Here is a 27,905-nt window from a genome sequence, read left to right on the forward strand (position 1 = left end):
ATACTGTATGGTTTGTCCAATGTGTTGCTTCGTAACTAGCACTTCCTGATAACATACATGCATGGTGGAAGAACTGTTCTTTTAAAATAATTATATTAATAATAATAATAATAATACTAATAATAATAATAATAATAATAATTTGAATCACCTCAAAGGTCTGAGTTTGTCATAGTTAAGGAGTTAAGAGGTACATAGGTACCTGAAATCACCTTTACCTTGGATAAATTCACTGTTATTTACACTTATTTTGATATTGCTTAATTTCGTGATGATGTGCTGTGAGTCATTCTGTTCTATCTCAATTTGGATCATAGTTTTAAAAATTCTTTAAATAGAATGTTGAATAGAATGTTTTCTGCTTTTAATTCAACTCAGCCATATTTGTATAGATCTTTTTAACAATGGATATTGTTTTCTATAGTTAACAATGACGATTAGTACAACATAAAAAGAATTTTATCTTCTGCTTAAATCCTTATAGGCCGCCCCTTATAAGCATGATAGGCCACATGTATGTAATTGAAAGGTCCCTAAATAGGAGAGCAATTTGGATATAGCTGCAGTTTCTGTCTAGTTTTTGTTTAATTAATTATTTGTTCCAATTCTCTGAAAAATGGCTTTAGCTTGACTGAGAATCTTTTGGAGAGGAAAAAGCCTAGCTTTCACCACATCAAATAAAGTAGACAGAAAAGAAATACCATTCCCATTTCTCACTAATTACAGCCCAAAATCCTTCTACTGTCTTCTGCCTTGAACTGAAATAAAAAAAATCCATGATCCCAGTCATTTTGTTGTTTTGTGGCTTTCTCAGAAATTAGTTCATTAAGAGTCAACTTTCTTTGTAAACTAAATCCAATTGGATCAAATGAAATAAACTGAATTGAATTGATCCCCAAAGAACAGTTGTTAGTTCGGTATATTGAGCATAATTTTTTATATCAATGGTAAATACATACAAACTGTACATAAATCAAATAAATAATCATGCAGACATGGCAGTAGCATCAAGGAATTATGTTTTTTTCCCCTTATTATTTAACATTTTGAAACAGTTTGAACTCATTCTAAGACCAAACAAGACAAAAAGAAACACCTCAGGCATGCTGATTAAAGATTTGGGTTGTTAATGACACAGATATGTTGATTAGGTCATTGCTAAGATCAGACAAGTAGCTTTAGGTACAACTCAACTGTGTATCATCATATTGACACACATGACCAAATGAGATGCATGTTTTAGGCTCAGCAAAGGCTCTTTAAAGCTAAAGCCTTCATCTCACAAGCAGCACACAAGAAATCAATGAGTGTGTTTGTCAGGGCGTGAAGATCAGGATGCAGCAGAAGTCTGGACTGGTACCATCGGTAGCGCTCTGTCCTCTCGTTCACATGTAATCCCTTTGTTGGGCCATGTTGAATGATATCATTTTTCCAGATTAGAGGGGCTATGCAAGGTCTTAAACCTGTCAACACAAACATGATAATCCTTCATACCCTGCCAATATACCACAGCAAGAAGATTTTAGACTTTTAGATCTTCATTTCTACTCATTCACACTAATCATTATTTTATATGTTCACAAACACAACAGTGGTATTTTCTAATTATTTAATTGTTTGTGAATGTATTACAGGTTTTTTTTAACCATAGTTGTATCTGTATCTCGGTGGTTGTATCTGTATAGAATTTATTGTATCCATAAATCAATGGTTTTATCTTACTTTGGCTATCCTCAAAAGTTCACATAATACTGATACACATGGAGTCCTGTTCTTATTCCTGCTGCAACCCTCTCTGATTCAATCCCCTTTAAAGACACAGTATTTTAATAGATTTAGGTTGTAGTTTTCTCAGAGTTTATGAAGCGCACAAAGTGGACAGGTCACTAAAGGAAGTAAAGTAAAGAAAAAACGTGTGGTTTGTTAATTGCAAGAATGGCTTTAGTGCCTGGCTTTGTGATCGACATTTCTGAAGCATCATCAGTGTCCCTTTATTGTAGTCACATTCCATTATCTCTTTTTCTTTAGCTCGAGTGAAATTGAAATGGAATTCAAAAGGGGGTGGGGTATTGAGCGCTTCACAGATTGGGTCAAAAATCATAGCATTTTAGCCATGTGGAGAAAAAAAAAAGCATTTAGACAAAAATAAAATCTCAACCAACTGGAGCCTTTTTAAAAAGCAAATGGATATTATGTCAAATTACACTAGTGCAATCTCACACACCACATTGTTTTATCACTTATTAATACAGATCCAAATACAGATACAAAAGGCTTTTGTTTTTTTTTAGATTTTCTATTATGTAATTCATGTCTGGTTTCATACACAACAAAGAATTTTTTTTACTCATTCGGCTAACAGATTAATGTAATGTGTTGTCACTGTATGAAGTTTGTATTCGGTGAAACTTTTTACTTATTACATTTAAATTTATATTGTCAGGGTCATACTCTATAATTTTTAATAATACATACACTATATGGACAAAAATACTGGGACATCTGACATTTTTAGCTATGTGTGGTTCTTCTAAAAACTTATACCACAAAGTTGCGAAAACACAATTGTATAGGATGTCTTTAAATGCAGTAGCATTAAATTTGGAGCACCAAGTATGACAATGCCTCTGTGCACAATGCCAGCATCATTTAGATATTGCTTAAATGGATTAAAGTAGAAGATCTTGATAGGCCTGCTATAGAGTTCTGACTTTAAACCTACTGAACAAATTTTAGATTAATTGGAGTACTGACTTCACCCTAGGCCTCCTCACCCTACCTGACTTTACTAGAACCCTTGTGGCTGAATGAGCACAAATCTTTACAACCACACTCCAAAAGCTAGTGAAACATCTTCCAAGGAGAGTGGAGCTTATTATAACCACAATGGGGAGTTTAAAAAGCACATATAAATCTTAATGTCAGGTGTCCATATACTGTATTTCAATACATTTAGGTGTGGACACAATACCAATACTTTCAATTCAGTATAATTGTATAGTATCTTTAACTTAAAAAACATTTACAAGCTGTATAATTATTAAAGGCCGTATAATTTTTTACACAAAACACAATATTTTTTCACTTAAACCGTAAAACTAAAACACTTAAGCAAATACTGTATCTATACCCTTTAACAGTTTCACTGTGGTACTGAATAGTTTTAAAAGATAAACAACTGAATAATAAACTGGAGTTTGAGGAGTTAAATAGTGGTGACAATAAACACATGGCAGTTAACATTTGCGTATTTATTGTTTTTTTTTTTGTTTGTCTTTTTGTATTTAAAGTGGATCAGTCTGTTATTTGGCTTTCATGTTCTCATCAATTTTTCTTAAATTAGTCTTGTGCCTTCTGTTTCTTGTTTCGCATGTAAAGGTTGTGTACAAAAACAATGATGTGAGGTTGGAGCTGTCTCGTCTGGCCAAACAAGGTGACGCCAAAATGAAGGTTAGTGGCATGGTGGCGTTTAAGTGCGAGAACGTGGCCACACTGGACCCTGTGACCTTCGAGACCCCTGAATCCTATATCATGCTCAGCAAGTGGACTGCAAAGAAAGCTGGTTCCATCTCCTTTGATTTTCGCACCACCGAGCCTAATGGACTGCTGCTGTTTAGCCATGGCAAGCCCAAGCAGCAGCAGCAGAAAGACCCCAAGGGCCCCAAAATTATGAAAGTGGACTTTTTTGCCATTGAGATGCTCGATGGTCACCTTTACCTTCTACTAGACATGGGCTCGGGCACAACAAAGACCAGGGCCGTCAACAAAAAGGTCAACGATGGCGAATGGTACCATGTGGACTTCCAGAGGGATGGCAGATCAGGTAAAAATATTTGTATTCTAATTTCATGCATATGTGGCAATGTTTTACTAAAGAAAAAAAAACAAAAAAATGTAAGAACTGTCCATCTAAAGGTATTTTACAAACTCTCAAATTCCAGTGAGCTTTCAAAAAAACGAATAAAAAAAAAAACTAAACAATAAATTGTCTCATTTCCATAGATAATTCTATTTATTGTACCCTTGAGTGTAAATGTAGTGATGCAGTAAATAGATTCCTGTTGGCATTTAATGTGCTGCCTTAAATATGAATGGGCATGAAAGCCTGAAGATGCTCCCTTAGTTTGGGATTTAAATATGAACAGCCCCATCCTTACAGTCCTCCTCTTTCTCGCTTCCACTGTTTTCTCTGCACAAGTTGCCATGGAAACCAGAAGTCGGTTTCCCACAGGAGGGAGAGTGTTAGCGATTGGCACTGCCCAGTAAAGACAGTTCATCCCTCATTCTTCCCCTCCTCCATCAGCCACACGCTAGCCTAAAGTCCGAAGAAGGGCCTTTAATGGTCCTTTGTCCTTCCAGGCACCAAACTTCGCCTTATTGATCGGATGCTTTTTCCTTGTTGAAAAATGCTTGTCTTCCTCTGCTCTCCCGAGATAGATATGCAGGTCACCTACATTAATTCTGACATGCCGAGCGAGTGAGAATTATGTGGAGAAAATTAAATGGCGCATGGAGCAATTATGAAATCAGATTTCTAAAGCAAGAGTGGTATTTTAGTTTCACGGTAATGCAGTATTCAATTGGGATTTAATAGGGCTCAGCTAAAGCAAAGAGAGAGAGAAAGAGAGAGAGAGAGAGAGAGAGAGAGAGAGAGAGAGAGAGAGAGAGAGAGAGAGAGAGAGAAGAGACATTTTCTCTGTGGTTTTAAATTGTATTTTTCTTCCAGGCATACTCCATAGACACCATCCGTGAAGCTCAATTCCATCACGTTTTTAAAAAGAGATTAGCATAAGCCCCCTAATACAGTGTTGCATTGTTGCCATGGTGAGTTTGGTCACATTTTGATAGCATGAAAAAAAAGAAGGGAAAAAAAAGCAGTAAGATTGGCAAGCTTTGGGAATCTGAAACGGGACTGACAGATGGGACCTTCACTATGCGCCAAACAGAATGAGCTGTGCTGTGTCACTCTGCAGCCTGTATGAATTGGCTGCCCACACACACACAAATGCTAAAGAAGATCATACATGCCTAGGATGTGTATGTAGATATGTATGTCTTTGGGCTTATGTGTGTGTGTGTGTGTGTGTGTGTGTGTGTGTGTGTGTGTGTGTGTGTGTGTGTGTGTGTATATAGACAGTATACTGTATAAAAGGATGTTTACATGCATGTTTTGAAATGGATGTGTTACAGGACGAGGTACATTCACATGTGTGCCTGTGTGTGCGTGAATGAGGAAGTATAAAGACAGGCCCACCATACGGTAGTGCCGTGCTGAGTAATCTGTGAGCACTGAGAAACAGAGGCTGGATGATGGAGCATGCTCATTACTGATGACCTGAGAGAGATGTTTGGCTGCTATTTAGGGCAATTATTGCCAAGTTCAGTGCAGTGGACAAGATGGTGTGCACTTGTCTATGTGGTGTGTGTGTGTGTGTGTGTGTGTGTGTGTGTGTGTGTGTGTGTGTGTGTGTGTGTGTGATTCAGGGAGATTAAACAATAGAAAGATGTTATGTGACAAATTTAATTAGGAGTAGCAATACTCGTCAACTTGTAAAACCTACAACAAGGTTACCCAACACAAATATTTTCCACTTTTATATGAAGAATCTGACCGTAATTTGGCTACCGATGTATGGATGGTGGGTTAAAAACCAATTAGAAGTGTGTTAACTTTTAATTAAAATAGCATTATGTCTACTGAGTAATTACACATAATTTTCAATGATTATAATACCTCTATGCTGTCCATTCATTTTAGCATATAAAAACATTTATATAGTTTCAACAAGATTCAACAAGAAATCCCAGGTACCCTAGTGATGTACCATGTTATTTGAACACTGGCCAAAAACAAAACAAAAAATGTATTGTAAAAATTGTAAAACGAGTATAAAATTACACTCACAATCTTACATGACCCAAGATGTAAAGTCACACTGTATAAGACAAAAATGCATGTGTATTAATATTGAATATGTACCGCTGTAATTCATCTGTAACAGTGCATAGATAGATAGATAGATAGATAGATAGATAGATAGATAGATAGATAGATAGATAGATAGATAGATAGATAGATAGATAGATAATATTTTTTATTCAAATACTTAATACCATAAAGCATAACCAAGAAAACTCATTACTCCTTTCTTAATTGTTTTTAATAAGCTGGTCTAACTTAAAGGTCTAACTTAAAAATTTATAATTATTGTCAGACTGTTTCTCTTCTCTTTTACTCCCACTGCCTGTAGCTCATTTACTTCAATATCGCTCATATCTTAAATAATAATGGTTTTCTATTTAACTCATCTTAGAGATCTTGCCGAGTTCTATTTAAATAAACAGGGCCCAGCTACATTTGAATGCATCCCTGTCTAGAAAGGCGTTCTGTTCACATAATGTCTTAACTTTTGCAACTGCCTTCAAGGCATGAAAAATAGCAGCAGGAAAATGAAGGCAAATGACGGGCTGGTAAGGTAGGGTGGGGGGTTTAGGGGGCTGGCTGACACAGAATTGCATTGTGGATTTAAATGTTGTTATTGAACTGTCTCCAAGAAAACAGTGAGGCTGATTTAGAGTCCATGAAAGAGTTTAATATCATCATTGCGAGATGCTGCCTTGAAGGCAGATTGTTATCAGTTATATTAACCCTTGTTTCAGTCAAGCTATAATTTAAGGTATGAACTGTAGATGGCATTGGAGTCAATCCTTCGGAATAAAAGCATTGTTCAATGTACTCACAAGAAAAAGTTGCACACATAGTTGCACACTTGCAGTTTTGTATCTTTTTGCATGACTTATGTAGCATACAAAAATACTTTTAATGACTTAATTTGATTTAAATTGTCAAACACATTGTCATGATTTTAAAATCCAAACACATTGTCATAATGTTTCAAAATTTCACATGAGATCAGGTTGAGTTAATACTAAAAGTAGCTCCTAAATGTTCAAATGTACAGACACACAGCATATTATTATGTCTATAAAACCAAATCACAAGATGGCTGTGCTTGTGATCCACTTCAGATCAAGTTCATGTGTTTTAATTACCACGGGGAAAAAAACAGGGTGTTGCAATGACTGTGCAGTCAGTCAGGAGTTCAGGAATTTAGACTCCTTTGGCTAACTATAAATTATTACTAACCAAAAAAAAAAAAAAACTGTGGTTACACTAGGGTACAGTCTGCTAATTAAAAGTGCTGTTTAAATTGATACAGTAGTGAATTGTAAGTATAAGTGAAATTAAATAGCAAGTCATTTAAATCCTGCCCATTTACACACAATTTGCATTTTAATAACCATTTAAGTTTTTGCGCTTTGATTTTTCTTTTATTATTTTAATATAGAAATGTGAAGTGGGATTTCATCTGTAAATGTTTCATATATCAATCCTGCTTAAGTACTGTTATGATTTCTCATTAAAATGCTCACATGAATATATATTTTTTAATAATTTATTAATAAGAAGAAGAAGAAGAAAAACCTCAGCTATAGCTATTTTATTATTTTTATATTGGCCCAAATGGCTTAAATGTACAGTATTTTGATTCCATATCAGTTTACTGTACAACACTCCATTACCATTTTTTCTACTGTGCAAAGCATTGTGATGCTATACCTACCAAAATCCTATGTCATGCATGTCATGATTTCCATCTCACAAGTCCAAAAACTGTGACTTTATTAGTGTCAGTCATCCAGGGAAAAGTGCCAGGCAAGTTCTTACCAAATTGCTTGGACTAATAGACAGTTGGCTTGGATGACTGAAACACTTCATAGACTATTTAATGGATGGTATACAAACCAAAGTTACACACTTAATGTACTCCAAATTGGTTTTTAATCCTAATGGCCACTATTTTGAGTGGTATAAGATTTTATTTAAAAAGCTATTAAATATTATCCCATTTCAGTCAGTGAACCAAAACAAATAGAGTTCGTATCATCCCTGAAAAAAAAACAGGCTAGTATTTTTTAGTTACTAACAGAGCAGTTTGTAACAATTGCAGCTATCTGCTGCCAGCCAAGATAAACCGCAATTGCCATGAAAAAGGTGACAAACCTTTCTCTTCCCCTGAGCCACACCTCTCTATGCCTCATGAGTTGTCTTAAGGAAAAGAGACAGCTGAGCAGCACTCTGGTTCATAGGGGTGGAGCTCATTTCTAGGTTGTACAAACCTATTATCCATTCTACAGGTACATACTGAATCACATTTTATAAAGATAGCTTTAAATTTATGATATAGTTAACATAAGGTATAGAAAAACATAAGACATGAAATTTGCACATAGATACACAAAATCTATGGGATCTCTGGTTCAATTCTTAGCTTGGGTTAGTGTCTGTGTCGCTGTGCGTTTCCTAATCAAAATATTCTAGTCGATTCTCAGTTCTAAATTTCCATAAGGTGTGAATGTGTACGATGCCCCATGATTCAGGAAACTGAGGAAGAATGAGCTGAAATGTACTCTTTTATTTCAGGTACCATCTCTGTCAACTCAGTACGTACCCCTTATAATGCTCCTGGTGAGAGTGAGATCCTGGATCTGGATGACACTCTGTACTTGGGTGGTTTGCCGGAAGACCGTGCTGGACTGGTGTTTCCCACTGAAGTGTGGACAGCACTGCTCAACTATGGTTATGTGGGCTGCGTGCGTGACTTGTTCATGGACGGACAAAGCAAAGACATCCGGCGCATCGCAGAGGCCCAGAGAGCTGTGGGTGTCAAACCTTCCTGCTCAAAAGAACCTCCAAAGCAGTGCCTGAGCAACCCATGCCTGAACAGCGGCTCATGCAGGGAGGGCTGGAACCGCTATGTGTGCGACTGCTCAGGGACTGGCTACCTTGGTCGCTCCTGTGAGAGAGGTGAGTGATGCTTTTTACTATTCGCTTTTGTAGATTTGTGAGTGTTGTGGGCAAGAGTCATTGCTATTTTTCAAGGTGTTCAATACAATTTATTCATTTAGAAACTGCAATTTAATCATCATCATGAAGGACAATGTGACTAAGGAGTTCATCTTTTCTTGAGCTAAAATGAGTTGCACTGCAAATGTCAGGCAGTTCTCTGGGCTGATACTGCATTGCGCTATATAATTTACATGGTGTAATAGGCCAAACCTGCAAAGTTTTAGATGGTTGTGGGTTGAACAGGATCTCCACCCACTCTCTGCCTCTCCACTGTCAGCTCGGCCTTGAAAGAATGTGAGGCAGCCAGCACAGCTGACATTACTGTTACTGTGGTAATTGGGTTTCTTTCCAATCCATGTCACCTTCATAGAGAAACACTCATGCGTGCATTATGTTTTTTTTTTCTTTCTTTTTTTTTTTTAGATTTCCATTCCTGGCAGAATTTCAATGCTGTTGTTTTTCCAGATGAATGCTCCCAGCCAGAGTTACCCCTACCGTGCACCATGCAAAACAGGGCAAAGACAGAGAGACAGAGAGTCAATAAATTCCATTTCCTCTCTGCATGTATTGAGCTAAATATCATTGTCCACCAGTGCTGCCAATCAGAGCTATCTCTGTGAAGTGTTCGGACTCCAGCCAGATGATTAATGGGAGTGTTTTGTCTTTAAGAATGTGCCAGTTGTCTGGGCAGAGTAATCCCTCCAGCACCAATCATCCCAGCTGCTTCAACCAAAGACATTCAGTTATGTTTGCATTGTTAAAACTGCATGCAGGAATTATAGTATTATGATCTGACCAAATAGTAAAATAGAGATTAGTGACAATGCTACATTATCAAGCTTCAGAAACACTGTGAGCTTAAGAGATGGTGAAGTGCTGCTATACTGAGTGCTGCCAAATTCATCCACATACCCCACAACTGTTAAAACCGGCAAATTGGAACAGTTTGTTAGTGGAGGAATAGAGGAAGGGAATGAGGATGTGCGGAGGAGGATGTGAAAGGGATTTAACAAAAAAACACCAAATGTGGCAGCTGTGGAGGAAGTAATGAATGTTTGCTTGAGCTGAAATAGTCATCCTCTCACAGAAACTATCTAGCTGCTTAATTTATTTTTTTTTAATATGGAAACGACTTATACAGGGACACGTGTTGTGTACCCTTTTCTTTTTCTGTTTTTTTTGCACAAATTGTATAATTATACATGGTCAATTTGAAGATTGTAGAAATGTTTACATTTGTATTATACGAATACTTCGGGGCACTATGGCATTGGAAACTAATCAACTTTGAGGAACTGTTGGAATCACACTCCGTTTCTGATTCTAGTGATGGTACATATCATAGTTTACATTGTAACATGTTAAACGGCTCTCCTCGGTGTCACATTGACTATAAAATCTTGTACGTGGAATAAACTATGATGGCAATATTTTACCTAGAGCAAAAACTGCATTTTTAAAGTCTAATTTGCAAATGTTTGTATACAGATCAGTTTAAAACCAATGTATAACTGTTTGGACTTTAAGCAGAGAGACATTTGTGAGTTAACCAAGGAATGGTTATAGGAAAGGGCCACAGTGGATATTCTGGGCAATAGGCAGGTCAACATCTCAGTATGTGAAACCATATGATTCAGTAAATTGCTGTAACATGATTCCCAATTCCGGCCATACAATACAGCAGTAATCTCATTTGTGCGTGACCTCTATAGAAGGATTAAACTTTAAGAAGGAACGAGGTAAGTAAGTCAGGGCAAACCTTCAGACGTACGTGACTGAAAATTGCATTTCGCTTTACCTCCCACCTTATGCTGCTTAATTATTCAATATGAAGAGGTGGAAAGCTTCTGAAGAATATATATATATATATATTCCCCTTCTTTATTTTTTCCTCATCCGTTAGAATCTTTCCACCTCTTTATATTGATTGATAGATAACTACACACAACCTTCCTTATACTCCTCTGGTAATATACCAAAAATCTATAACCCTGTAGAATTTGTGATCAGATTTGAGTTTGAGTTCCCTCTTCCCTCAAATGTACCTTTAAAAAATATATATAAAAGAAATTGTCCAGGCTCAATAAAACAATTATTTACGCAATCCTGCAATGTACTGACTTGCCTTTTTTTCTAAGATGTGTATCAGTACTGGTGTGTAGCACATCAGTTTCAGTGATCACACTGATAGGATATCAGACAGAGAGATTCAGAGAGCCAGTAATCGAATCCTCTTCTATTTCCTTTGGCTATATACCTGGTAGACTGCAATGTTGGCAAGTTCTAAATGTTAATTCACAGATCCGTGCTTGTTGTACTTTCTGCCTGCTATTTCGAATTGTGAGACTTTGTATTACATGTAAAAAAAAAAGGAATTAACAAATTATCCATTGAAATGCAGGTTCCATGCATGATCATAGCTGAATTATGTATGATGCCTCAGAGCCAAATCTTCCTGTTTATCATGAGTGTTGAACATACATTTCCGTAATCCCCGTAGCGTGTAGAGCTCCTGAGAGCTCCAACATGCTGATGAATTGTACTGGGCTCGGCAGGGAGGAATAACACGACCATGTGACTCCTGACTCCCACCCCACACATATCTCACACAAATGGTGTGTCTTCCCCCTTTACAGCTATGCCAAGTGTCATGAAAACCTTTAGAAAGTGCCTTCTTCAAATATAGCCGTGTAAGGTGTTTGTGTATGTGAGAGTGAGAAATAGGGAAAAAAAAGATTAGGAGGAAGGCACAAGAAGGGTGTGTGTGAGATTGTGTGTTCATACATTAGGTGTTAGGTTGTTAGGGTGCTTTTCAGAGGCGGAGTCTTGGACAGGAGCGAGTGGTTAATGAAAGTAGGAACAGATGGAGGTGCAGATGGAGAGAGTGATTTGATCCATGTACACTCCTTTCTACCTGCAGTCCAACATATCTGACTGGGTTAGAAAGTAGGACATTGCCTTTTTCCAGATACTTTATACACACAGACACACACACACACACACACACACACACACACACACACACACACACACAAAATACACTATGAGTGTGTGGACACCCGACCACAAAACCATATGTGGACTTTCCGCCATAAATTTGCAAGCTCACAATTGTCCAAGGTTGGAGTGGAAGTGTTATTATTAATAAAATGTTAATTAAGTGTTATTTAATAATAAATTATTATTATCATTATTATTATTATTAATATTATTATTATAGTTGTTTCGATACAATTTTATGTACAGACACAAATTCAATCCATTTCAGATCAAGAATTAAACCCGAGAAATGTTTAGTTTTTCTTTTACATATATAAACTTGCAATTCTCACATTGACACACACACACAAACACACACACACACACACACACACACACACACACACACACACACTCACACATTGACGACATTTCTGTCAGTTTGAATTCCAACTGCCATTTGTTGATGTCACAGTCGATAGCAGATGCATCAGCAACTCTGGTTTACACACACAGGGCCCATTTCTTTCTCTCTCTCACATTGCCTTATTACATTCTTCTCGCTTTTCTTTTACTTGTTCCCTGTACCTCTATCATTTTCTCATTTTCTCTACACCTACTTATCTCTTCTTTCTTTCTTTCTTTTTCTTTCTTTCTTTCTTTCTTTCTTTCTTTCTTTCTTTCTTTCTTTCTTTCTTTCTTTTTCTTTCTTTCTCTTCTTCCACAATTTCTAAAATTCTAAATTATTCACCTCGTTGCATTAAATTTTTTGGTTTCAATTTATAATTGTGATGTTCCCACTCCCCCATATTCCACCTCCTTCACCTACCGTATCTCTCTCCTCCTCCCCAACCACCAGCCTTCACGTTTCAGTTTCCGTGCTCAGTTTTCCAAGCATGTCATCTTATTTGCGACCTCTGCAGCCTTTTTCATAGTGCACACTGCTGCTGCTCCATCATGCCCTGATTGGATGTAATGCGTTGCTTGTCAGGCAGCTCAGGAGCCGCAGCGCTAGGTTCTTCTGTCGCATGAATACACACCACTGCAGGAGGGCAGGAATGAAAGTCTTTTCGAACCACTGGCGAACCGGCTCCTTTCATTATCCCCTCTCCTGGAGTGAGACTACTCTTCTAAAGATGCGGCGATGGCTCGTTTGTCAAGCTGTCTGTGAGCCGGGGTTGCCAGTCCTACACCAAAGAACAGTATACAGTATAAAGAATGGGTAGGAGGGGGGTTAAAGGTCACAGCAGGAGCTCTGCTCAAGGGAGAGGAGCTTTCAGTGTCCTGTGACTCCCTCTATCATGGAATCTCAAGTGTGTCTAGGAACAAGGGAGCTCTAACAAACCAGCTGATATATATGGTAAATAGTAAAGCAAATGAACTGTATCCAGTTCTGTCTGACTCTAGGTCACATTCTTGTAAAAAACAACTAAATATTTGCAGCTTCTGTCTGTCAGTATGATCAAGGCAGATAAATAAATACATTTTAGTGCAGTCTTGAGTTTAGCTAGAATAAGAGAACAATAATATATATTTTTTTAACTTAGCGAAATTAGTTTTATACCCAACTGACATTGATTTTACCTTGTATGCCAACCGTACAGGTCAATCCATTGCTAGCAGCTAGCTTATTCACTAATAGTAAAGAATAAAGTATAGTTATACAATTAAATACATCCTCAAGGCATTTTTCGAGAATGATCTAACCATGTCATGAAATAGTATGTCAATCCCATTAATTAGCTTCCTACCTTTTACATGTTTTTTACTCAAATATGACAGGCTGCTTGGCAGGGCAGTGCCCAAACTATTATCGCAGTGAACACAAAACATTTATAATGTTTGAATTACTGTTATAGTCAGACAAAAGGTTTTGTGTGAAATATGGATCACATCTATTACTTATTTATCTATAAATTATCCAATGAATAGGTAGATTAAATGTTACTGCCAAACTGGACCCATTTTTGTTGTTAATTAAACTATTTGTAATGAAATAAGCTTATTTAATTGTGATTACTTTTACTTGTTTTTTTTTTTTTTTTTACTTGATTACTTATTTCAGTTTAATAACTCATTCTCATTATTTTTTACATAAAATCTTTCTATTTTGCTTAAAATATACCCTGTAATCTAATACAACCAATTTGTTAAAATATTATAATATATAATTGATTCCATATTGTCATATAAAGAAGCAGGAAGAGGATGCAAATGGAAAAAAACTTTAATAAACACACAAACACTATGAACTGAAGCCAAACACAAAACAGTAGACAAAGTAATGTACGTGGAACAAAGGAAACAGCAAAAACCATAAAAGACAACATCAAATGAAAGAAAAAGAGTGCAATGAGCTGTGAGTATACATATACATGTGCTAATTACTGTGAACAGGAATCAGGTGCACAAACAAGCACATGATATGATGCTTAGAGATGCAATGGTCTGTGGGAAGTGTATCCCTTGTCCACAATCCTGACACAAATGTTATATACCAGATGTTGCTTTAGTAAAATTTAGTTGGACACCTAATGATTGGCTGTTCACATGAATGTAGGTAAGGTGAAGGTTTTGACTACTAAAACATCATTTCCAGACTGTGTAAACTGTAATAGTAATGGAGTCATTCTGACTGGTTTTGTTAGGTAGCTTTTACATTTACGGCATTTGGTAGACGCCCTTATTCAGAGCAACTTACATCTCAGTTATACACTTACATCTCAGTTATACAGCTGAGAAAGTGAGGGTTAAGGGCCTTCCTCAAGGGCCCAGCAGTGGCAGTTTGGTGTTGCTGGGATTTGAACCCATGACCTTCCGATCATCGAACATCTTATCCACTGAGTTAACACTTCTAAGGTATATTGCTATTTCAACCATATAGAATTGGAACAGTACACATTGAAATCCTGGTATCCTCCAGGACCAAAGTACTACATTAAAACCATTTTTGTGCTTATTTGTACAATAGCAAACCTGTCAGAAAACTGAGACCAAGAACATTCAGAATGACCTTCTTCAATAAACGAGGCCTTGTCAAACAAGTCAATATGTAGTAAGAGCATGAACTAGTACATCACTGCAGCCTCAGGTGAGGACCCACACAAACATACATAGGCAGATGCATGCGCGCACACGTAGGTGATTCTCCTCAGGGGCTGAATGCTCTCTTTTGTGCTCATTAGTATGCACACTGCCATGCTTGTACTTCTGTCTTTTGCTTGTTTTCCTTTAGCTCATACCCCCCCCCACACTCACTCTCAGGCTTGGCTACGTGCTAATGGAAACAGGAGATGGCGAGAAGAGACAGTCAGTGAAAATTACAGTAGCTGAGTAACTTGTGTGTGTGTGTGTGTGTGTAAAAAAGGAGGGCAGTCTAATTGGTGCCAGCCTGCAGCCATTGAGGTCTCTGGAGCTCTTTCACTGAAGACAGATGTATTCAAAGTAGTTTTGCCAAGTGTTGAGAAATGTACCTATATTACTGGCCAGTTTTCACACTGGGACAGATGAGATTGAATAAAACCTTCGAGTTAATTAGATTTGTGGATCGTAAAGATTTTTTGGAAATTTAAACTAATACCATGCAGACATTTTCTTTCTAGGTTTTAGCTGTCTGGATGTATTTCCTTGTCCTTCGTCTAGTAAAATGGCTGCTGTTTTGGAGTGCTCTGCTATCTTTTATAAGAAATGCAGTGGCTTAGGATCTAGCCACCTAATTGAATTGGCCAATAAAGTGATTGCTGCACGTATAAACAGATTAGAGGCTTGGAGACAGGCTGTGGCAGTAAAAATGCAGCTCTAAAGCCCTGCCACACAGCAGTATGAATACATTACCAGCGATTGAGTTAATAAATTATGCTTCGTATGGAAATGAACTAATGAAGCCCAGGATGTAAGGTCGATATTTATGAGCTTCATGTCCTGGGTTTCTGTGTGCAGTGAAGGTGAGTGCTGTTGTGTGGCTGTCTGGTGCAGCATGCAGCCATAGTGTCCAGTTGTAAAAGACTGTAGTAACCTGTCACTCAACTGTCTCTATGAACCTTGGTGTTTATGGTCTGCAGCATAGTCCTGACTTCATGGCATTCATTCTTCCTTCAGCTTTAACTCCTCATTCTCAATGCTTTATAGCGGCATCTAATTTTACTCTCGCTCTCATTCTTTCTCGCTTTTTTTTTTTTTTTTCTCAGATGCCACTATCCTCAGTTATGATGGCAGTAAGTTTATGAAGATCAAGCTGCCATTGGTGATGCACACAGAGGCAGAGGATGTGTCGCTGCGCTTCCGTTCCCAGCGAGCTTACGGTGTCCTGATGGCCACAACCTCCCGCAACTCTGCAGACACACTTCGTCTCGAGCTGGATGGAGGGCGGGTCCGACTCACGGTCAATCTAGGTACCTCACCCAATCAGAGCGTTTGCCTCTTCACCTCTGCATATACAGTACAAACAACTTAAAGTCAAACATGTGACAATGTAAAAAGAGTTTTATTTTTATAGGTACACAATATGAAATCATATCTTCCATCAAGAATTCACAATTCAGTAAAACATACTAAAAGCTTTCCTTCTAGACTTTTGCAACAACAGAATATTTAGCAAATCTTACACTCCTGAACATACATTAGGCACTGCATATGCTTTTTTATTGTCTCTGTGTGCTGAAGAGAGAATGGGACGGTGTACATCCTTCAAAGGCCAGGTCTCTGCGGCCCAGCGCACACTCCCAGATGAGCATGTTTTAGCCCCTCCCACCATGGAGTGCACTTTCAATTTAGTATACTTTCACATCCTACCTGATTATCGTGACCAGTCAAGTAAAGCTTTAATTATGTTTGTCTGTGTCTGGATTTTGCTATTTCAACTCTAGTGGAACCTTGTAATCTTCTAATCCTCAATAAACAGGTAAAAATCCATGTGTTCAGCCATCTAGATCAGTAGTACAATCCAGTGATGAAAGCAAGACACAATTACGAGTTATTATGCAATGTGAAGAAGGTACCAGGCAAATCTACTATTGTCCAGTTTAAATAGTTGCAATTATATTCTATTCTATTCTATTCTATTATATTATATTATATTATATTATATTATATTATATTATATTATATTATATTATATTATATTATATTATATTGTATTAACCAATAACAGTTTCTACAAATCCAGCATTCATAACATTCTAATTGAATTTCTATGTTTTTCATTATACCTAATAAGATATAATGGCTGACATAGTCTGTATTAAAGCATATAAGTTGTAACAGTAAATACAGTAAACCATTTATTCGACTTTATAATTTCAGGTCACTATATTATGTATACTAGAAGTTATAATGTCTTATATGTACTGATGAGACATAGTGCTCTATGTGCTGTTATTAATAATGCTATGCTATAATGTATTATTATTTGCCTTGTAATTATTGATGCCAAATCTGATCAATCAGATTTTTCTACAGACAATTCAACAGTGCTATTGTGTGAAAAGCATTTTATATGGCATATATTGCATTACAAATGCATTTATAATGCATTATCAATGTGGAATGAATAGGTATGTATAAAACAAGTAGATGGATTTACATGTAGATTTGAATATTTATATTAAATATTTAATGTATGGTTATTTATAAAAATAAATTAAAATAAAGCATTGATCCTATGCTGCTGTGGAAGCTGTTCCCATTAATGTCTTTAGTAAGTCAGGATGACAGACTAGTGTTTGACCCGAAAACAAAATGTCCCCAGACCAAGGAGTGTGTCCTCAATAATGTCACTCAATGCCATCAGGCTTCACAGAAAAGCACAATGACATTTAGCCTGTTCACTTTGAAATAGCATGTCTAGGCTTGCCCTTAATCCACACACACTATGTCAGCCTTCACGTTTTCCCAACAAACACATAAACACACACACACAGAGACACACACATAGACACAGACAAACACCTCATTGCTTTCTACCCCAAAAGCGATTGCACTCCCTGTTCGGACGGGCATACGTTGCTCTCTGGCTGTTTGCGACCACATTTTTGCTGTGGTTGACGACACACAAATGGGTTACAGCCTCATGGGAGAGAATGGAGCTGGATTTGTGTTTTGCTCTGGATTTCTTACAGCCCTCCACTCTATCAGAACATGCTCGGTTTCCGAAGATGGTGCACAGAAAAAATATCGATCCAGCAATGCATAGGTAGAGTTTTAGTAGAGGAAAAAAAAAGAAAAGAAGATGGTGATAAAAGAAGCTTCTGCATTGCAGCAGAGACAAAAATAAAGAAGTATTATTTATTACAGTAGCCACAGAATAGAAAGTTATTTTGCTTCAACATTAAAGAGCATTTCAAATGTAGTCTTTGTATTGCTTGTAGCGAAAGGGATTTAGAACAGTGTCGAAATAATATACAAGACAGTGGCATCTGTGTTGTAAATGAGAATAGCCACTTGTTTGATTAATTTTTGAGTGCCATTTGTAATATTTCTTATATGAAACTATAAGTCATACGATTTCTAAAATAATGATTTGCCACAGACACACAGAAAAAGGCTCCGCCTCTATACAGCATTTTACACTAGAAGTAATTAAGACATGCTAAGTAGAATAGGGACAACCATTTTTATTACAGTTGATTTTGCAGACAGCAGAGGGCTCTAAAATGCATACAGTACGTAATAATTACAACTTTTTCATTATTTACTGCTCTGAGCTAATGTCTTAATATAAATATAAATCCTATCTCTAATAAAAAGCCTACATATTCGCTCATTAGCATGACGCACTCTTCACATGTGCGATGAGTAGCAGACTTTTTTTTTTTTTTGTAATACAAGAGTTTACAAGTCCGTTGTTTTTTTTTTTTTGTTTGTTTTTTTTATTTATTTATTTTTGCCCAGAAAAGCATTCAGAATTCAGCTCCACTCCCAGGAGGCTTAGCTTGACAGTGGACATGCTCCAGTGCTTTGCTGCAGTGTGCCTGGACAAGCACAAGACTCCCCTCTCTGTCCTATTTATCAGCTTCTTTTCTACATTAAATTTGTCTCCTTTTGCTCATTAAAGGGAAATGTGTTTTTAACATATGTGCATACTGGAGCAGCAAAGCACCGGTGGTGAAGTCATGCTGTTACGCCTACCAGAGTCTTCCTTCCTCTCTCTCTTTCTTGCTTCTGCCTCGGCCATTTTCTGAGCTAAGAAATTGAATTAGCGCACTCTGAATATTCAGGAGCACTAAACTCGTATGGAATCTGGAAATTCTAATCACATTTCTTTAACATTGCCAAATATGCCTGATTCTAAATATATTACAGATCAGTGAGGATATGAATATGTATGAGTGTCTGATATGGCATGTGAAAATGTGTTCCCTCTCCACCTGGAGTTCATTACCTTCGACAGGGAAGGCAGAAAGTAGAGGGAGAGAAAGAGAGAGAGAGAGATAAAGAGAGAATATACACGTTTGATCAGTGCGACAGATGCTCTCTGGTCCACTCCGTTTGTGTGTCTGTCCCCAGTTTGTGGACAGTGTGTTGTAATGGATGTCTGCAGTCATAACCTTGAAGGCTGAATTTACATCTTGTCTGTTCTTCCCCATCTAGACTGTATCAGGATTAACTGTACTACCAGTAAGTTACTCTCTTCCTTAACCCTCTGTCCTCTAGCTCTGCTTCTGTAATGCTGAATGAAATAAGATGAAATGCGTGGAATATGAATGAATGAATGAATGAATGAATGAATGAATGAATTTATTAATTTATGAATTTATGTTATTAAGGTGTGTAAGTGTTTGTATGGTACATTAGCTGTCATGTCCACCAGGGTTCAGTGGCCTAGAGCTTGAGCTAGATTTCTGTCAGGTAGTGTTTTTTCTGTGTATGTGTATGTGTGTGTGTGTGTGTGTGTGTGTGTGTGTGTGTGTGTGTGTGTGTGTGTGTGTGTGTGTGTGTGTGTGAGTGTGTATACCCTGCAGCTCTCTGGCAGCCATTTTAAAGCAGTGGGAGAAATGAAGCTAGCTGTGGCTATGAAGAGCCATGATTAAGCGTCTCCTTCACAGATCGCACTCCAGCTTGCAGCAGTTCCCACACCTTCACGCAGATCATTTCCACTGAGAACCTCTTCTCAAATCCCCGTTCACTCTGCCTCCAGCTTTCAGTCATTCTCCCCCCTTTTTTTCCCTTTCTCTCCTTTTTTTTTATCTCTTCTTCTCCCTTGCTCCCACTGCACTTAAAGATATGAGCATTTTTTTGCCTCTCATTTCAGAGAAGAGCAGGAGAAGCTGAGCTGTGCTGAGGTGTTTTTGTATTCTCATTAACCTCACAGCAGAGCAGGACACGGCCAGTGGATAGATTGCAAAGCACAAAAAAAAAAAAAAAGAATGCAAGGTGATAGACAAGCATTGGTGGTTTGCTGTCTTCCGAATTTCCATTTTTCATTTAGTTTCTTGCTGAGATTCTCAGCTTGGCTTGATGTCTGTTCTCTTAAGGGCTCTGGGTAATTAGCAGGTGTGTCACGAGTCTTACAAAAAAGAGTGCGTGTGTGCGTGTGTGTGTGTGTGTGTGTGTGTGTGTGTGTGTGTGTGTTTGTTTGTTTCTCCACATTTCAATGTTTGAGTGACTCATTTTGGCATGGTGCATTCATATTGGAAGTAAAGGTAATAATCAGCCTCCACCTTTTGCTAAGAGCAGTGATGCAGTAGTCAAACATGGCCTTCAAAAATATCCCTTTTTTGTGTTGCATAGTAACAACAGCATTCACATTTATTATTTATTTTCCCATCACAGCCTTCATAGACTTGACCTTTTAAAACATTGGAGGTGGATAAATGAACTAGAGAAAACAATCTTACCTGATATTGCATTGTGTGTGTTTTTATTTTTTATTTTTTTTTATTCTAATGTTCATATGACCTGTCATGTTTATAAGGCAGAGCTCTTTTTGAATAGGAAAAATACCTTTTTTCACAGGTTGAGGTGGAAGAAAGAAAGATTGATATGGATTTAACTGTTTTTTATGACACAGTGTAGCACAGAGAGGTGTGCGGTGGGTGGTGCTTCACTTCAGTGGTTCTGACCTCACATTGACTCTACATCGGTTAATGTAACAATAATTCAGTGATCCGCATTAACCTGACGAGAACGCCCATGACTAGGACACAGCTGAGCTTTCTCAGGGGGCTGACTATGTCCTACTCTTCCCTCTCTCTGTGCAGGCAGGGGAGCTTGCACACAAACACATACAAACACACACACACACGCACAGACACACACACACTACACACTGAGAGAGACCCAAATGCCTTCACTAGATTCAGCTACACTTCTGTGCAAACAGTCGAAAGTAATGACATGCTCACAATATGTTTGCTCACACTAACAAACTCGCACATCGGTAAACAGATGCACACACACACATACACAGCAGTTTTATTAAAAGCTATAAGCAAGAGGGCATGGTTGTATCCCAATTAAGATGTCCTTACGCATGATGCAAACCCCTTGAGTGGATTTATGCTTTTATAAAATGGTGACAAAAACAATAGATTAAATCTAGTGTTCAATTAATAATTATGAAACAATAATGAAAGCATAATTAATAATATGCCACAATGTACTTCCAGCACACAATGGTTCACTTGTTATGAAATATATATATATATATATATATATATATATATATATATATATATATATATATATATATATATATATATATATTTATTTTTATTTTTTTGACAGCCCTAATATAGATAGATAGATAGATAGATAGATAGATAGATAGATAGATAGATAGATAGATAGATAGATAGATAGATAGATAGATCATTTAACTACTTTAAATATTAGTAAAAGAAAACACAATTGAACACAACAAGCAGTTTTTAAGTGAAGGTTTTTATTATAATCCAAAACTACATGGCCTAAACATGTTTAAACCCAAAAAGGGCTGTGAAAATGAATGCAGCACACATTTCTGTTTGACCATTCTTATTAAAAATCTAAATAAATAAATATGAAATAAGCAAAATCACTAAACATTTGTTTTACATCCGGCAGTTAAAATCATTCGTATGGAAACATAGCAAAGTTCCATTTGGTGTCCAGATGATTTACGTAATTTAACACACTATAATTACTATAAAACATTTTCAAGACTATTTTGTCTTCATGCTCTATGTTGAGTATGGTTTCCGTAATTAACATACATTTGCATGAAGCGTCCATATTCATCCATATTTTGGCCATGTTAATTAGAGTATTACAACTTTATAACTTTTAAAGTATTAATTTAAGGTACATTTAGAACAGATAAAATGTGTGACTAAGTTGCAATTAATCATGACACTGCTCTAACTCTAATTTTTTTTATACCTCTGGCATTGTTGTGTATGTTTTCAAGTTAATTATTATATAATAATTATAATTTATTATTATTTTTCAATAAACAACACAAAAATAATTTTAGTAATTGGCCTACAGTTAGTTACTTTGCACAAGCATTTTGTGCATCATTAAAATTTATAATAAAAGCCACATCTTTGCCACATTTTCTTGCTTTCCTTTCAAAATGTTTGCAAGCTCCTGTAATTATGGAGTCTTCATAAAATAAAAGAAGCGTTGCCACATAACAGAAACTCTTACTGAATAAACTGAAGGCTGCTGATTTAATAGCACCTCATGCTCAGTACTCCTGGAGACACTTTCACGGATGACAAGTGGACGACATTTAGATGTGTTTGGAGCATCCTTCTTCTCAAATGAGGGATTCGTGTGAATTGAGAAGAATCTCATTTTCACTGGAACAACCTCCTCTATAAATATGCAGCAACGTTGCCACTTACTGGAATGGTCACGCTCATAAATATGCAGCAGTGTAGCTTGTGTTTCATTTGTAATGCAAATAGTGCGGTAGACAGAGGAGAGAGCACTGGCACTCACAGGGCTCGCAAGTGACACGCAAGGGAAGCGGTAAACGTGTGTTTTTGCGTGCCGGTGTGTGTGTTGCGTGTTCAAGCGCTTTCTTTTCGCCAACACTTCCACCTCCAATGTGTAGTTGTGTGATTGTTTTCACTTCTCCGAGCATATCCTTGGAGAAAAGTATTAAAAAGCTATTTCACTGGAAGCATTTCAGAAGCTCCTGCTCTCTGAGTGATAGAACAGATGGTCATATAATTATGTCCCCTCACCAGGATGCTGCTCCATCACTGTGGCATTAACCCAATTTGTCTCTGCGATGCTCAGTTCTGGGCAGAGGCAATAACTTTGTTCGTGTAGCAGTTGCCTGGGCGCTGATCTCAAAACCTCCTGTCGTAGTGACTGACACTTTAATCTGTTGCCATCCACTGGCGTAACAGTTTGTCCCTTAAACTGAGCTATCCGGTATTCAAATTCTGCATCTGAAATGGGATATTTAGCATGTTTATTCAGGGGGCTGTTGCACTAGTAGGTTAAAAAAAGTTACCAAAAAATTAACCCTAATATCTAGATCATAGATATTTCAAAATTATATTTAGTTATTATTTCCAAAGCCCTCCATGGTTCTTCTTGCTGATCTTCAACTCATAGCATTAGGTCGGGCAATATATTACTGTAACTGTAAAACAATCTCTTTATATTACAGAGAAATTATACAAAATAAACACGGAAATAAATTCAACAAAATAGGTACATTGAATTTGTTAGGTGGAATACACCAACCAAAGTAACACCCAGGAACATTTATTTGCAGACTGGAAGTCTAGCAATAATAGTTGATAAGAAGCCAGTGTTAATGAGAGAAACATCCAGCTGTTCTCTCAGCTGGCATACCAATAATATTATTACCTATCCCATATAATTAATTTATTAATTTTTTTTTACCAGCATGCAGTGTAGCTGAGTTTTTCCTGTCACACAACACCAAGTTTGTAGCGTGACGTGTGAACAGACGAAGCCATTTGAGATCCTGCAAAACAGTTAAAGTGCAACTGTTTAATTGTGCATACTGTATATGAACTCACCGAAATCACATTTTTATTAACTTTGAATTCGCATAAGGCCAGATGTTTTATTGTTCCATGGTTTGCAAGCCATTAATAATTGTTGCTATATAATTATCTTGTCAAATACTGTTCATTTTTTATAAAATAAATGCTTAAAATTAGAAAAATGATCTGGAATTAGAACAGGATTACAATAAATTTGAAATGAGCGAGAAATTCTAGAAACAGGTTTAAAAAACTTATCTTAATATTATATTATTTTCTATTAATAAACATATATCTTATATCCAAGATGTTTCCATTTTTAAGACATTTTTTGCGGTGCTGATATATAAAATATATAAACTCAATGAATGTTCAATTATCGGTGTAACATTTAAAGGAAAACATGGCGAGATCTTGTGAGCAAGTGAAATGGGAGAAAATTCTTGAAGGCTTCATTCATTCATCGTCAGCAACTAGTTTATGCTGGTCCTGGTTTATATGAGAAACACATGTCAGGAATACAGCCTAGGTAGGATGCCAGTACTTTGTTAAAATCATGAAGAAATATGTCAAAATTCAGATTTATAACAAAATTATCATTTAGATTAATTAAATTATGATTTATGTGTTATATACTGTGTATTTAACCTGCCATGAATGAATAAAGATCGTGTCTCATCTTTTTTCGTTTATAGTGATACTGTTAAAGAAAATAATGTATGGTTAAATAATTAAAATGTATGGTTTCAGTGGTTAAAACATTGGACTACCGATCAGACTGTGGAGATCCCAGTAAATTAGAAAATCACAGTAAAACGAAAAATGAGAAAATCCCAGTAAAACCCAGCTGACATTGCTGGTCCCTCAACCTCCTACTGAGCAAGGTCCTCAACCATGGAGTTTCTCAGGACAAGGCTAAATGGCGTAATTGTCTACAAACCAGTGATTTGTAAATATAATGCGACACACTGCTATGATAAACTAGTCAATATTTAGCTTCTCCAAGGTTCATATTTGACTCCTAGTAGCAGTAAATCTTGTTGCAGCAAAAAATTTCCATTTTTCCTCTATATGTACGACATATTATATTCTGAAGAATACGCTGAAGGCTGTATGAATGTCATGAAGATTTCTTGGACTTTTCACCACCCTGGACTAATGTTTTTCCAAAGATTTTAACTGACTACTTCTTCAGAGAGCTTTCTTTAACGACCTAAGATTTCCCAGAAGGCTCAATGGAATGACAAACTTGAGGGAATGTTAGATATGAGGCACTGTGGTTTAGAGTTCTTAGCCCCAGTGCAGAGCTGAGAATTGAGAAGTCTTAGGGCATCAGTTCCTTAGTGGAGCATCCCAACTCTGGTTTATGGGAAAGCTGTCAGGGTGCTCCACGTCTCCCTCGTCCACAGATGCCCACCCATGCAGCACAGTACCTTGGGAGATAATTACACAGAAATGTGCTGAAGTGCAGTGTGAGGGAAGAGAGTGCAGAGTTGAGGAGGAAGGGCTGACAGAGCGAGGCATCCAGACTTTTTTTTTAAGGAAAACTGCAGGGAACACAGGCGAGAGATAGAGATGCAACTAGACTACGTCTGAGGCCTCTGTGTAATAAATACATCAGTGATGGAAAACGCTCTCGCGACTCCTCCCCTGCTGACACTTTATCTTTTATCTTAAGAAAGAGGTTGACACTAATGTGCGCTTGGTGAGTTCGATTTGAAAGTCGCGCAGGAAGCAAATCTGCTGAAATGATGTTGGGATATGAGGCAATTTGTTGCTGTTTTTATTCCTAAAAAAAAAAAAAAAAGGAAAAAAAATGAAACATTATCCTCACCCTTATAAAATTGTCCACAAGATCAGCAGCCATTTTGCTTTTTGTTTTGAATTAAATAATCAATGAGTGTACCTATTGAACCTATGAGTGAACCTACTGACTTATTAGGATTAAAATATACTCTATAAAACATAAAGACAGGAAAATAATCAATGACCAGATGGGGGGATGCAGTCGAATGTGATGCAGATTGATGATTTTCCAAGAAAAGCGTCTCCCAAATGGCCTCATTCGTTTGCTTATACTTTTTAACCAGCTGTAGTTACATTTAATGTGGAAAATGCAAAACAAGTTAATGCATTAAAGCAGAGGCTCTCTCATCAGCATTCCTTTTTCTCTCTCAGTTAATGTAAAAGGACAAAAAGAAGTTGTATTACACAGAAACGTCTTGAAGACTGTCTTGAAGACTTGAAGTTTCAGATGTGCCACATGAATGGACTAAAAACGATGTTTTCTGTATGGACATCATTCTGTCACATCAGTGTTTTGCATATTATATCTGCTAAAAAAGCAATAATACAAAGCAATGATATTGGACATTTCTTCAAAAAATAATATTGAAAATGTCCATATAGAAATCATGCATACATGATTTTTAATTCATTATGCCCATTTATTTTCATCTATCATAGAAGGTCCTATGCAGTCGTTTACTGTAGAAATAATGATGTATAAGAAGGGGTGCAGGAATATATTCCTGTGATTTGTCTTGCTGTTACTACTACTAATTCATCTCCAAACAGCTATTTAAAAAATCAACACTTTTCTTAATAAAAACCAACTCCTTAAGATTAGGCTTAAAAGGATGACACTTCATTTTGTAAAATGAACAACTAAACTCTCTAAGCTTCAATATCTGCGAAAGAATAGGCACATAGTTCAATGTTTAATATACTCAGGAAGAAAAAAAAAGGTTTTAAGTCATTTTACACCCTGCGGTTGTGCAGACTTTTATGTTTGTATTCTCATGAATTTTCTCTAGTAGTGCATAAGTATGAACATGTGTTTATGATGCTGTTCTTCTACAAAAAAATGGAAAGATGATGCCAATTATGAGCTGTAACTGCCCTCAGGGTGACAGGGTGCTGCACAACACTGCCACATCAGCTCATAGGTTATTAATGTGTACTGAGTGACAGCATGATGAAAGTTATTTATTTAGAAACACTCGGGTCAGTGAGCGTTCTCAGCCGAACCAGGCTATATTTTGACTTGTTGGAGCCTCATATCTAGTGGTGTGGCACAATGACATTTACAACAAACCCTGAAAAATGGTGGGTCGTCCTGGTTTCATAGCTTTTTAGTTCATCTCTATAAAATCCCGCTTTTACAGGAATAAATGAAATGCTGAGGTTTATTGGTATGAACCGGTAGTTTTTTTATGTTTACGTTATTTATCGCTGTAAACTTCCTCAGTTCGTAGCGCGTGCTAAAAATTTTCGACTCCCTGTAAATCAGGGATGTAATCCTTTTTTAATGAAGCAAATCTCTCCACCTCTTTTTGATTCTCTCGTAAATAGAATTCAGCTAATTATGTCCTGCTGAGCGGGGTCATTGAACTCTTTGTGGCAGATTGTTGAATGTAGTCAAAATAGTTGTTTATACCTGCTTCAGTTTGGGTTTTCTTTTAAAAAATATTCTGCTTTTATTTAAAACAAAAGTGAAACTGCCAAAAGGCTTCATTTGGGTCACTGAGGTTAAGGTTAGAGATACATTTGGTGGCAGGGATATAATTAATTAGTTTCATTAATAACTATGCCAGTGCGCTGCAAGACTCTTATAAGAGTAATAATATCCTGAATAAGGTCATCTATTATTTCCTGTTAGATTCTTCTGCTTATTGGCAGATTACTTTTTCTAATGTTATGCATTTGTTTCTATAAAGCAAAATGAGGGGGCAATATTATGACAAGTCATAACTTAAAATGTTTATCAGCAAAACAAGTCTTATAATAAAAAAAAAATTTACCTGACCATATATGAGATATTTTCAGAATTTCATCAAGTTTTTATAAGACGGTATAAAAGTAAATGTGTGTGTGTGTGTGTGTGTGTGTGTGTGTGTGTGTGTGTGTGTGTGTGTGTGTGTGTCCACTCTCCCACTGGTCCTGGCCTATCAAAATGTTCTAACCAGCATGAGGTCCACTATCTTATTTAACACTGCCCTTAACGCTGACCGGACACACGGTCACCTGTCCTACTTCCATGGCAATGAGGTGCTTCATCAAGC

General features: G+C 36.9%; 1 protein-coding gene across 20 annotated transcripts in view; it reads left to right on the plus strand.

The window, feature by feature from the left end:
* nrxn1a (neurexin 1a) overlaps nt 1–27,905 on the plus strand; it is a 151,609-nt gene that overhangs the window by 69,053 nt on the left and 54,651 nt on the right. For 17 of the 20 annotated variants that reach the window (XM_046853001.1, XM_046853003.1, XM_046853018.1 and 14 more), the window contains 4 exons: nt 3,379–3,823; nt 8,486–8,869; nt 16,078–16,281; nt 19,478–19,504. In XM_046853001.1, the coding sequence (XP_046708957.1) occupies nt 3,379–3,823; nt 8,486–8,869; nt 16,078–16,281; nt 19,478–19,504 (1,060 nt within the window). The remainder of the gene's footprint in view (nt 1–3,378; nt 3,824–8,485; nt 8,870–16,077; nt 16,282–19,477; nt 19,505–27,905) is intronic. The other 3 variants (XM_046853010.1, XM_046853015.1, XM_046853021.1) reach the window with 1 other exon arrangement.

The sequence above is a fragment of the Silurus meridionalis genome, chromosome 7, assembly GCF_014805685.1.
Source record: "Silurus meridionalis isolate SWU-2019-XX chromosome 7, ASM1480568v1, whole genome shotgun sequence".
Lineage (NCBI taxonomy): Eukaryota > Metazoa > Chordata > Actinopteri > Siluriformes > Siluridae > Silurus > Silurus meridionalis.